The following is a 10,778-nucleotide window of genomic DNA, read 5'->3' as shown; positions in this document are numbered from 1 at the left end:
TCAGTTTGTGCTTGCCATATAGTCCTATGGGACTCTCACCTGTGTGAACTCCCCATGCCTTGCTGACCTTTAAGCTGATTGGTTCCCGCCTAGCCTCCACCCTACATAAAAGCTGTGTGACTTCTTTAATAAAGGAGTTCCTGGCGGCGGCGCCTGCGGTCGGCCGCACAGGGCTGGGCTGGCGCAGTCCTGCGCCGGCCATGGCGGGAGCCGGAGGCGGCGGCTGCCCGCGGGCAACGACTTCCAGTGGTGCTTCTCGCAGGTGAAGGGCGCCCTCGAGGAGGTCGTGGCGGAAGCCGACATCATTTCCACCGTTGAATTTAATTACTCTGGAGATCTTCTTGCAACAGGAGACAAGGGCGGCAGAGTTGTTATTTTTCAGCGGGAACAAGAGAATAAAATTCGCCCTCATTCCAGGGGAGAATATAATGTTTACAGTACCTTTCAAAGTCATGAACCAGAGTTTGACTATTTGAAAAGTCTAGAAATTGAGGAAAAGATTAATAAAATTAGGTGGCTGCCACAACAGAATGCTGCTCATTTTCTACTATCTACAAATGATAAAACTATTAAATTATGGAAAATAAGTGAACGGGATAAAAGAGCAGAAGGTTATAACTTGAAAGATGAAGACGGACGACTTCGAGACCCATTTAGAATCACAGCACTGCGGGTTCCAATATTGAAGCCCATGGACCTCATGGTAGAAGCAAGCCCACGACGAATTTTTGCAAATGCTCATACGTATCATATAAATTCCATTTCAGTAAATAGTGATCATGAAACGTATCTTTCTGCAGATGACCTGAGAATTAACCTGTGGCATTTAGAGATCACAGATAGAAGTTTTAACATCGTGGACATCAAACCTGCCAACATGGAGGAGCTGACGGAAGTCATCACCGCCGCCGAGTTCCACCCACACCAGTGCAACGTGCTCGTCTACAGCAGCAGCAAGGGGACCGTCGGGCTATGTGACATGCGCTCCTCCGCCCTGTGCGACCGGCACTCTAAGTTTTTTGAAGAGCCTGAAGATCCCAGTAGCAGGTCCTTCTTCTCAGAAATAATTTCATCCATATCCGATGTCAAATTCAGTCATAGTGGTCGGTACATGATGACCAGAGACTACCTGTCAGTGAAGGTGTGGGACCTCAACATGGAGAGTAGGCCAGTGGAGACCCACCAGGTGCATGAGTACCTGCGGAGCAAGCTCTGCTCCCTCTATGAAAACGACTGCATCTTCGACAAGTTTGAGTGCTGCTGGAATGGTTCTGACAGTGCTGTCATGACGGGCTCCTACAACAACTTCTTCAGGATGTTCGATAGAAACACTCGGAGGGACGTCACACTGGAAGCCTCGAGAGAGAGCAGCAAACCCCGAGCCAGCTTAAAGCCCCGGAAGGTGTGTGCAGGCGGGAAGAGGAAGAAGGACGAGATCAGTGTGGACAGCCTGGACTTCAACAAGAAGATCCTCCACACAGCCTGGCACCCCGTGGACAACGTCATTGCCGTGGCTGCCACCAACAACCTGTACATATTCCAGGACAAAGCCAACTAAGGGAGCCGGCGGAGGCCATGTCTTGTGCAGGCAAGACGACGTCGTTGCCCTCTGCGTTCAGAGTCTGCACGCCCTCCCACAGAGGAAAGAGCTGGCCTCGCCATGTCCTGGCCTGGCCCTGCCTCAACCCGGGAGAGGTGGGTGCCGCTACTCCAGAGTGAAGCCCACTGGGAGCAGAATTGCTGGACATTGCTCAGTAAAGGCCCTTACTCAAAATAAATATATTTATTTAAGTCTGAGCCTTCCTTTCCAGTTTATAGACCAAATAACTAACATCCAAGGGAAGAGGTGTCATCAGGCCTCTCCCCACCCCTCCGGCTCTTTCCTCTCCCTGCTGTCCTTGGTCCTTCACCGGGACGTGGGGTGGCCCCTGAGCCCAGGCAGGTGTTCTCACCTTGTGGTGTGCCCACTCAGAAAAGCAGCATAGTGGAAAGTGCTTTTGAATCCAAACAGAAGTTGTTGGCTTTTTATTTACTTCAATTATGTGTAATGAAATCATGCAGGATTATTCTTGGGAGCAACTTTGGTCCTCCTTTGGCAGAGTGGTGGAAGGTGTGAAGTTCTTCAGATTCTAAACACAACTTTTCCCAAACTGCAGTGGCTGTCCCATTTCTGTAGAAATAGTCCATCCACCCACCAGGCAGGGCTGGGAAGGAAGATCACAAGGAAGAGTAACTCACTGCTGCTGAAAACCAACACCTGGCCTCAAGTAGGCCTCAGAGTCACTACAATTGAAAACACGTGCTTTCTTTTAAAAGCCTTTTTAAAAAGTACTTTGGGGGATCATACTTTTTAAACATTGCTGAAGTCACATGCATGCTTTCATACTGCATTTCAAGCCAGCAGAATCAAACCGTTTTACCTGCTGCCTGATGCCACCAGTACCTTGGTGGTTCATTTCAAAAGGTCTTTGATGTCAAAAATCGAGGTTTCCCATCCAGAGTACAGAGGTGTACCAACACTACGTGACCCAGGACTGCCTCCATGGGACGAGGCCCGCGGGCCCGTCACAGTGCCCCCGCCCCAGGTGGAGGGCCGGCTCTCACGGTCCACTGCCGAAGATGAAGGTGTGTTTTGATTACTAATGATTCAGATATGCAAGGACAAAATGTCGTCACCCTGAGTTGATGTTAACAATGCCACATTAGTTCACATTAAGTTAGAAACTGAGAACATAAATGCCTTTATTTTATTTAAAAGTAACTCTCATTCTGTCTTGGTCGTGATGCCATCAAGGATGTCTGAGGTGTGTAACAGTTGGCCGGCATAGTCAGCCCTGGTCCTTAAAATCGGTTCTCGTAAAACAGGATTTTATATATTTGTTCCAACTATTTTGACCAAAAAGTTTAATAAATTTTAAATGATTTAACTGGAAAAAAAAAAAAAAAAAGGAGTTCCTGCTGTGACTGCTCTCCCACACGCGTCTGATTGTCCTCCGCCTGGAGGGCTGGGTGCGGGCGATCAGTTGACCCTACCTAGCCCAGTCTGACCTTGTTGGGAAGTGTCCCCTTCCCTTGCTGCTGGTTGAGAAGAGCAAGGGGGCTTAAGACCCCAACATCTGGTGCCCAGCGTGGGGCCCCTCGAGGCTGGTCCACAACCAAAGTGAAGAGGCAGCTTCAAAACTGAAAGTACTGGCAGATCAGGCCAAGCGAGTTCCGAGGTAAGGGCATCCCCAAAAAGATGGGGCAAACACACACCACACATGGTGACCCTGCACTCTCAGCTCTTAGACTCATGCTGAAGAGTAGGGGCCTTGAGTTGTCTGACACACAGGCAGAAAAAGCCTGGGACACCTTTACTCGGGTGGCCCCTTGGCTTCCTGCCACTAATCTTTTTGACTAGTCCACATGGGATCGTGTTGAACAACTTGTTAGGAAGAGGGAAATCAATTTAGGGGAGGGTCCCCCATTGGGAGTCTGCCCTACATTATCCGCCCTTAAGGCCTGCTTCTCTCCAGGATCTCCCAAAGGGGGCTCCAAGTTCCCCCCCGCAAAGAGCCGCTGCCTAAAGAACCATAGGCTCCTCCCGTTGCATCTCCTTCCAGAAACTTGCCACATAGTAAACAATGTTGGGAGACCTTTGATGAGAAGCCCAGCCCATCTCCATCCGTTCCTCCCGAGGTTGAGGAATCACGAGGGCAGCCAGTCTCTACACATAGTGAGGGCCCACTTCTGCCCGGGGGAGGCTCATTGTCGCCATCTTGTCCAGATGACAGGAAATCTTCCTGGTGGTCATTTTATGATACTCTAACCTCCCTCCTCCCTGTATGGCCTTCCCAGTAAATGTTAAAATGTTAGTTTGGGAAGGAATGACTACCGATCACAAATTGGCCTGTGCAGGGATGAAAGATCGCTCCATGGGAAGGTTGTGGCTACCAACGTTATTGGCATACAGCTTCCGTGAGCGAGCGGGCAGATGGAAAGGGATTCCTTATCTTCAAGTTTCTTCTTTCTTGCACTTCTCTGCTCTTCCTGCAAACTCGAACGCCTCCTTCTTCTCCCCCTCTTAATCCCTCCTCCTCCTCCAACTTCAACTCAGCTATTTCTGCTTCCATTCCCTGGTCCAGCCCACCAGTCCTCCTGCCACAAGGTCCCACATATGCCAGTGTGGAGGGAGTAACCAGCCCAACCATCAGTGGCATGTCCTAGTAAGGAGTATGATATAGTAGCCCCATTCCCCAGAAGTAGTGGGAGATAATTGTTTAACAATTTTCTGTGTCCAAACCTGAATTGAACCAGGAAAAAGGGTTAAAATGCCCTAGGTGCCAAGTTTCTGCTAGAACATTTTAGCCCCTTTCAGATCCAGATCTCTCAGTCAAGGCTTACATTGAAATGTAAATGGAAGCCAGAAGACTCAGTAGGAGACTGGTCTCAAACCCAAGAGAGAATAAAAAAAAAAAAAAAAAGCAAAAAGAGTCTTACATGAACTCCAGCAAAAGTAAATTTTATGGTGCTTTACTAAAGTAATTAATGACTGTATCATTTTTCCAGGACTCTTGTGTTTTTTTAATTCTATATTTTTTGAGCTCATGATTTTTTTGATCAGTTCTATTTTTTATTCAACTAGAGTTTTTGAACATCTGTTACATTGCTATGGAGATTCACCTGTAAAGTTACAAGGCCTTTGATTTTGTGTTATTTGTATGTTGTGCTGTCTGATGTCATGTTTTGTCTGTATCAAAACTGAGCACTCTTAAAATTAAAATTTAAAAATGGACCCAGATACTTTTAATTCGCGTGATTTAAAAAGGTTCAATTCAAATTGGGTAAACTAATAAAAGTAAAATTGTTGGGACTAATGACACGTTAACTAACTCAGGCTGACTCCTTACTCCCTGGCAAGTGAGCAAGATCAAGGCCTTAAAGGCGGTTTCAAAGGTTAATAAATCGGACCACCATCAGGGATTGGTTAACAACAGTCCCGCGAACATGATCAGCTCATGCTTGCCATATAGTTCTGTGGGACTCTCGCCTGCGTGAACAACCCCCCCTCCCCCGTGCCTTGCTGACCTTTAAGCTAATTGGTTCCTGCCTAGCCCCCACCCTGTGTGATTTCCTCAATAAATGACATTCCTGCTGTGCCTCGTGCACTGACAGACCTCCCGGCTCTGGTGTGTTTCCTTTGCCGCCAACACTCATCATCCTGCTCGGCCCCATATTTTCCTTAGGTGGGCCCTGAAGAGGTACATGGGACCTTGTTGCCCAACAGGGAGCAACATAAAATGTCTTTGAAAATAACTCGCAAGTCTCTAGGTGGTCAAACTACTGAAATGTTGATGTTAATAAAATGTCTAATATCAATTGTTTCTAGGACCTTTCTTCAACAGGAAAGAGATGGCAAATACTGTTCAGGACACTTGTCTGATATCTTGGTTTTTACAAAATAAGTGAATTAGAGTTGACATGTATGGGATTACTCAAATGTGTTTGTGGAGACATCTGATTAATTTACAAAGTTAGGATGCTGATTGTTAAATAACATTGAGTGCTCTTGGCTCCTTGAATTCCATGGGGTAACATACTTGAACATTATTGGTGTTTTCATAGGTTGGTGAATAGAGAAGTTTTGGAATTGCTTTGTGTCACTGAAAACAAGGTTACTGGGACTTATGTCCTAATGGGTATCATTCTGTATACAAAGGGTTCCAGGGGTTTCAACTGTGTTTCAGTTAGAGTACTATAAATAACAAAATATTTAATCTTATTAAAATGGAGTAATTTATAAATTTCTTAAGAGTTGTTTCAGAATGTGAACAAAATGGTCAACACATAGGAAAGAGAAAATAAAGGGTTCTAGATATGGAAATATATTTAGTAAAGAACAAAATCTTTCTGGGTAAGAAAGTGTTTATGTGATGAAATACATGGGGGTCTAAGTAAGTGCTAAGAAAGTCTGTGTGTAAGTAAAAGGCAAGTTTCAACAAGTTTGCATGTAACTAAGTTGGTTGTATGTATGTGACATAGTTAAGGCTATTTAAGGTTTTTCCTAAGGTGAAATACTAATGCTCTGATATAAACCAAAGTTTAATCTGTATGGTAAAACGACAAGGATTTCTTAGAAATACTAATTTACTCTTAACTTTGCGTCTATTAAGTTTTATTCTTTAGAACAATTAGTCTTAAAAATTGGGGTTTATACAATTATGGTTAAACAACTGTTAGAGTATTGTACTACATTAGAGTCTAAATTAAAAAAAAAACTAAATTTGGTAATATAAAACTGTCAAAGTAACTGTGAAATGGTCACTCTTTGTATATTAAATGTGTTCATATTTTCCAGGTATACAAGTTTTTAAAACAGGAAATTTATCAATCTGCTATTCTCCAAACAACAGTGATTAAGATTAGGGTCTCTGACCTCATGACTTTGAACAGTGGACTTCCTTGAGAGCTACACAGACCTCCTAATATTGCACTTTGCAGCTCTACCATCTTAGATCTACAGGTTCAACTTGATTCCTTGGCCACTGTCATCCTGCAATGGCAAAGGAAGGAGGGCTTTGCCTGTTCCTTGGTGAAGAGTGCTGTTTCTACACCAACCGCTCTGGCATTGTATAAGATAAAATCAAAAACCTACAAGAAGATCTGGAACGTCATAGGAGCAAGCTCCACAAGCTCCACTCTAATTTCCTCTGGACTGGGTTACACGGGTGGCTCCCCTACCTCCTTCCACTTATGGGCCAACCAAACACCATTATCCTTGTGTTCACCTTTGGGCCTTGCATAATCAATAAGCTTATCCATTTTCTGAAAAGCCAGGCTAAGTCTGTGCAGCTTATGGTGGTCCAAAAGCATTATACCACCCTTCATAATGATGATTGAGAGCCCTATAGGATCATGGATCACTCATATCAGGACACTGGATCTAAGTGTCTCTCCCTTAAGCCCTGTTCCTCCTGATGGGCCTGCCTGAAGTGCTAAGGTGGTAGTCAATGACGGGTAAGATCCTCAGAGGAGGACAACCTAAAGCAGGCACACCTTTGAGTAAGGCAGACCCCCAAACTACTAGGGTGATGTTCCATGACAGGTAAGACCCTCCCAGGGGCAATCTAAGACAGACACACCCTTAATATAAAACAAAAAAGGGGAATATGTTGGGACTAATGACATGTTAACTAACTCAGGCTGACTCCTTACTCCCTGGTGAGTGAGCAAGATCAAGTCCTCAAAGGCAGTTTCAAAAGTTAATGATGATAAATCGGACCACCATCAGGGATTGGTTAACAACAGTTCCGTGAATGTGATCAGCTCGTGCTTGCCATATAATCCTATGGGACTCTCGCCTGTGTGAATCCCCAACCCCCCCCCCCCCCGCTTGTTGACCTTAAAGCTGATTGGTTCTCGCCTAGCCTTCACCCTACATAAAAGATGTGTGATTTCCTCAATAAACGAGTTCCTGCTGTGACTGGTCTTCCTGACACGTCTGATTATCCTCCGCCCAGAAGGCTGGGTGCGGGCGGTCAGTCAGCCCTACCTTTCCTGGTCTGGCCTTGTTGGGGAGTGTTCCCTTCCCTTTTCGCTGGTCAAGAAGAGCAAGGGGGCTAAAGACCCTGACATGAACCAAAGTAATTTAAAGTGATATGATGAAATAAAAGTAATCTTTCAAATGGAAAAAGATAAAAATTTGAAAAATTTAAATAATAAACTTAACACCAGTAAAACAAATTACACAATCAATAAATGGGCAAAGAAACTGAACAAACACTTCACAGAAGAAATATGAATGGTCAAAAAATATAGAAAAAAATGTTTAACATCTTTAGCAATTAGTGAAATGCAAACTAAATCTACAATGAAATTCCATCTCACTCCAGTCATAAAGGCAATTATCAAGAATACAAGTAACAATGAAAGTTGGTGAAGATGTGGGGAAAAAGGCTCACTCATACATTGCTGGTGGGACTACCAATTGACACAACCCTATGGAAAGTAGTATAGATATTCCTCAGAAAACTTGGAATGAAATCATGATTTGACCCAGTTATCCTATTCCTTGGCATATACCCACAGGACTTAAAATCAGCATACTACAGTGTCACAACCACGTCTCAATTCACAATAGCTAATCTAAGGAACCAACCTAGGTATGCTTCAACAGATGAATGGATAAAGAAAAGGGTACAGAGTGCAGCACCCATGTGAATAACAGGATACAGCTTCCCAACTATCAACGTGTGACAGCCTCCATCTTTGGACACCTCTATCACCACCTTGGGCTACCTCCACTACTGCCACTGTCGTCTTTAGTAGGAACAGTGTCCCTCCTATAACATCAACCAGAGACTAGAAGCCCAATATCAAGGTACCTACAGGTTAGCTGCCACTGCCACCACCAACAAAGGACATGACTGCATCAACTTAGGGATAATAGCCAGAGCCTGAAAGAACATCATCAAGGTCCCTGCAAGCTTGGTTCCATCTGAGGTATCCCCGTTAGGTGTGCTAATAGCCACTACCTTGCTTCAGACGCAGGAGAGAGTCTTGCAGGGGGTCATTAGGTTGGAAGAGGGTGTGGGGGCATCATAAGCCTGGTTCACCCAGTCAACAAGCCCAACACCCACTAGGATCCCAGAAAAAACTCAGGCAGCACTTGCTGGGACTCAACATCAGCCTGTTCTATAACCTTACCCCCCCACAACACACCATGGACTGATTACCTTGTACAACAAGTTTGGAAATCAACTGGGCACTCCAGTTCCTCAATCCCCATCTTCCATTCATCCCCTGGCCATCAAAATGGCCCAGAACTTGCAGCTATGTGGCTGGTTCACAGCTCTCAATGCCTGGTCCTGATCTGCCCAATACAGAACAATTTTCTTCAACAGGTGCACAGATCCAGGCATTCAGCCCCCAGGACCTCTGAAAAGAGAGGTTCCTTATTGGGAAGTCAAAGGGTGGGGGCAGAAGAGATACAATTTAGAGACCAGGAATTGTGCAGTTCACAAGTGAGGTAAGGGGCTAAAACCAGGGTCCTGTGTCATACGAGTGGACCCCAAAGAGGAGTCCTAAGGCACAGTCTTCCAGTGGGGCTGGTAATTGCTATATCCTACCTCCAGGAGCTCCACCTCCAAGTCTAATCCCTCCCACCTTAGTAACATTTACCATCCTAAGGGTGGAGTTACCAGCAAACTCCAGAAAATCCCACCTATCAGATGAGAAGCTCAGCAGAGAAGATATTGATCACCAACAGAAGCAATTGTTCAATTTTTCTTCAGGACTCTTTTTTTTTTCCCCTATTTTTTTCTTTTTTTCATTGCACACACTCACATCCCCAACATTTTTTAAATTAAGTACTGTTTATGAATCAGGCTACTGAGAACTCAGAAGTTTGAATAAAGTATTACAGTTTTTTGTAGACTCTTTTAATTTTCTTTTCTTTCCTTTTTCTTTTCTTCTTTTTTACTCCCTCTATTTTCCTCTTATATACCTATTCCTTGAAGTCTCTTTCTTGCTTTTCTCCTGCTAGCAACCAACTTCTTTTGATTCCTCTTTCACTTGTCCTATGATCTAACACTTCTATAGTATCACCTACTACCTCATTAACATCACATCCTACACCCCTTCCCCATTCTTTATCTGTCCACCTTAGAAATTGTAAGCCTACTTCAAACCTAATGTTTATGTTGTAGATAATAAGCGAACACATCATCTCTGTTTATTGTGACAAAACTGTTAACATCTTAATAGGGGCTATTTGGTTTAAGGCTGCACAATATATGCATTGGATGAATATATTATATATGCATATATTAATGTTGATCTCCCCCTTAAAAGAATGAAGCTTTGGAAAACTTCAGGGACACTAAAAATCTCCAGGGTGGAATTTAATACCTTGTATCCATACTGCTATAAAACATGAAAAACATGAAAAAAAAAAAAGAAGGGGGAAAAGTGCTCCAAACAAAACAAGATGCTATGTTAATAGAATACATTAATAGCACAGAAGAAATGTCAGAGAAGATCAGAAAGTACATAATTAAAATGGTCTGTGGAATAAAGGATGATAAAAGAAAGCAAATGCAGGCAAAAGAAGATCAGTTAAATAATGAGTTAAAAGAGAAAATGCGTAAGCAATGTGATGGGCTGACAGATCTGGCTCCATGAGAATGTTACAGGCCAGACTACAAGGGAAATGACTAAACTGATCCATTTTGCTCTGAGACTCCATGTTATGTAGGAAATAAGCTTCCCCCATGGGAACACCCCACCTCTGTACCCATCATCAGTTACTGAGCATGACATGTTTAGCAATACAAAATGACAATTCTTATGTAGTGAAAAATTGCTCTCTTTTGATTCCTACTGCTCCTAAACAATGTACCATGTGAACGGTGATTGTGTGGATGTTAGTAACCATTCTTTAGTTTGTACCTAGATAAGGGTCGTTTTGACCCACTTCCCCCTCTGTTGATGATCTCATGATGTTAGTTTGTAATTTTGAATCATAGCAACAGACACTTATGATTGATGTGATTTTGGGTATAAGAATCCCTACAACCCTATGGTTGGGACTGTTCTCCCAATAGCATTTTGGGGGCATTGTGTGACACAGTCAGCCAGCCAGCTTAATAAAGACTCTCAAATTTGGACTTCTAAGTGGTGATCTTCTAAGTCTGTTCTTAAGTTGTGCCCCATAACAGCAAAAGCTTACTTCAACAAAGAGATAGAAATTTTGAAAAAAACAAGCAAATAGAAACATCGAAATGAAGGAAACAATTAAC

The 10,778-nt window shown here is 43.7% G+C and overlaps 1 protein-coding gene across 1 annotated transcript; it reads left to right on the top strand.

Moving 5' to 3' along the window:
• Positions 1 to 200: 200 nt before the first annotated feature.
• LOC306660646 (serine/threonine-protein phosphatase 2A 55 kDa regulatory subunit B delta isoform-like) lies at positions 201 to 1,793 on the top strand (the record flags this gene model as incomplete). Its single annotated transcript, XM_079139006.1, is given in 2 exon segments — positions 201 to 228; positions 231 to 1,793. Coding segments are annotated over 2 exon segments (1,356 nt in total). The 3' UTR covers positions 1,559 to 1,793.
• Positions 1,794 to 10,778: the final 8,985 nt, after the last annotated feature.

The sequence above is a fragment of the Sciurus vulgaris genome (assembly GCF_902686455.1).
Source record: "Sciurus vulgaris genome assembly, chromosome: 1".
Taxonomy (NCBI): domain Eukaryota; kingdom Metazoa; phylum Chordata; class Mammalia; order Rodentia; family Sciuridae; genus Sciurus; species Sciurus vulgaris.
Note: the sequence above shows the minus strand (reverse complement) of the source record. Positions and strands in the feature narration are given on the sequence as shown.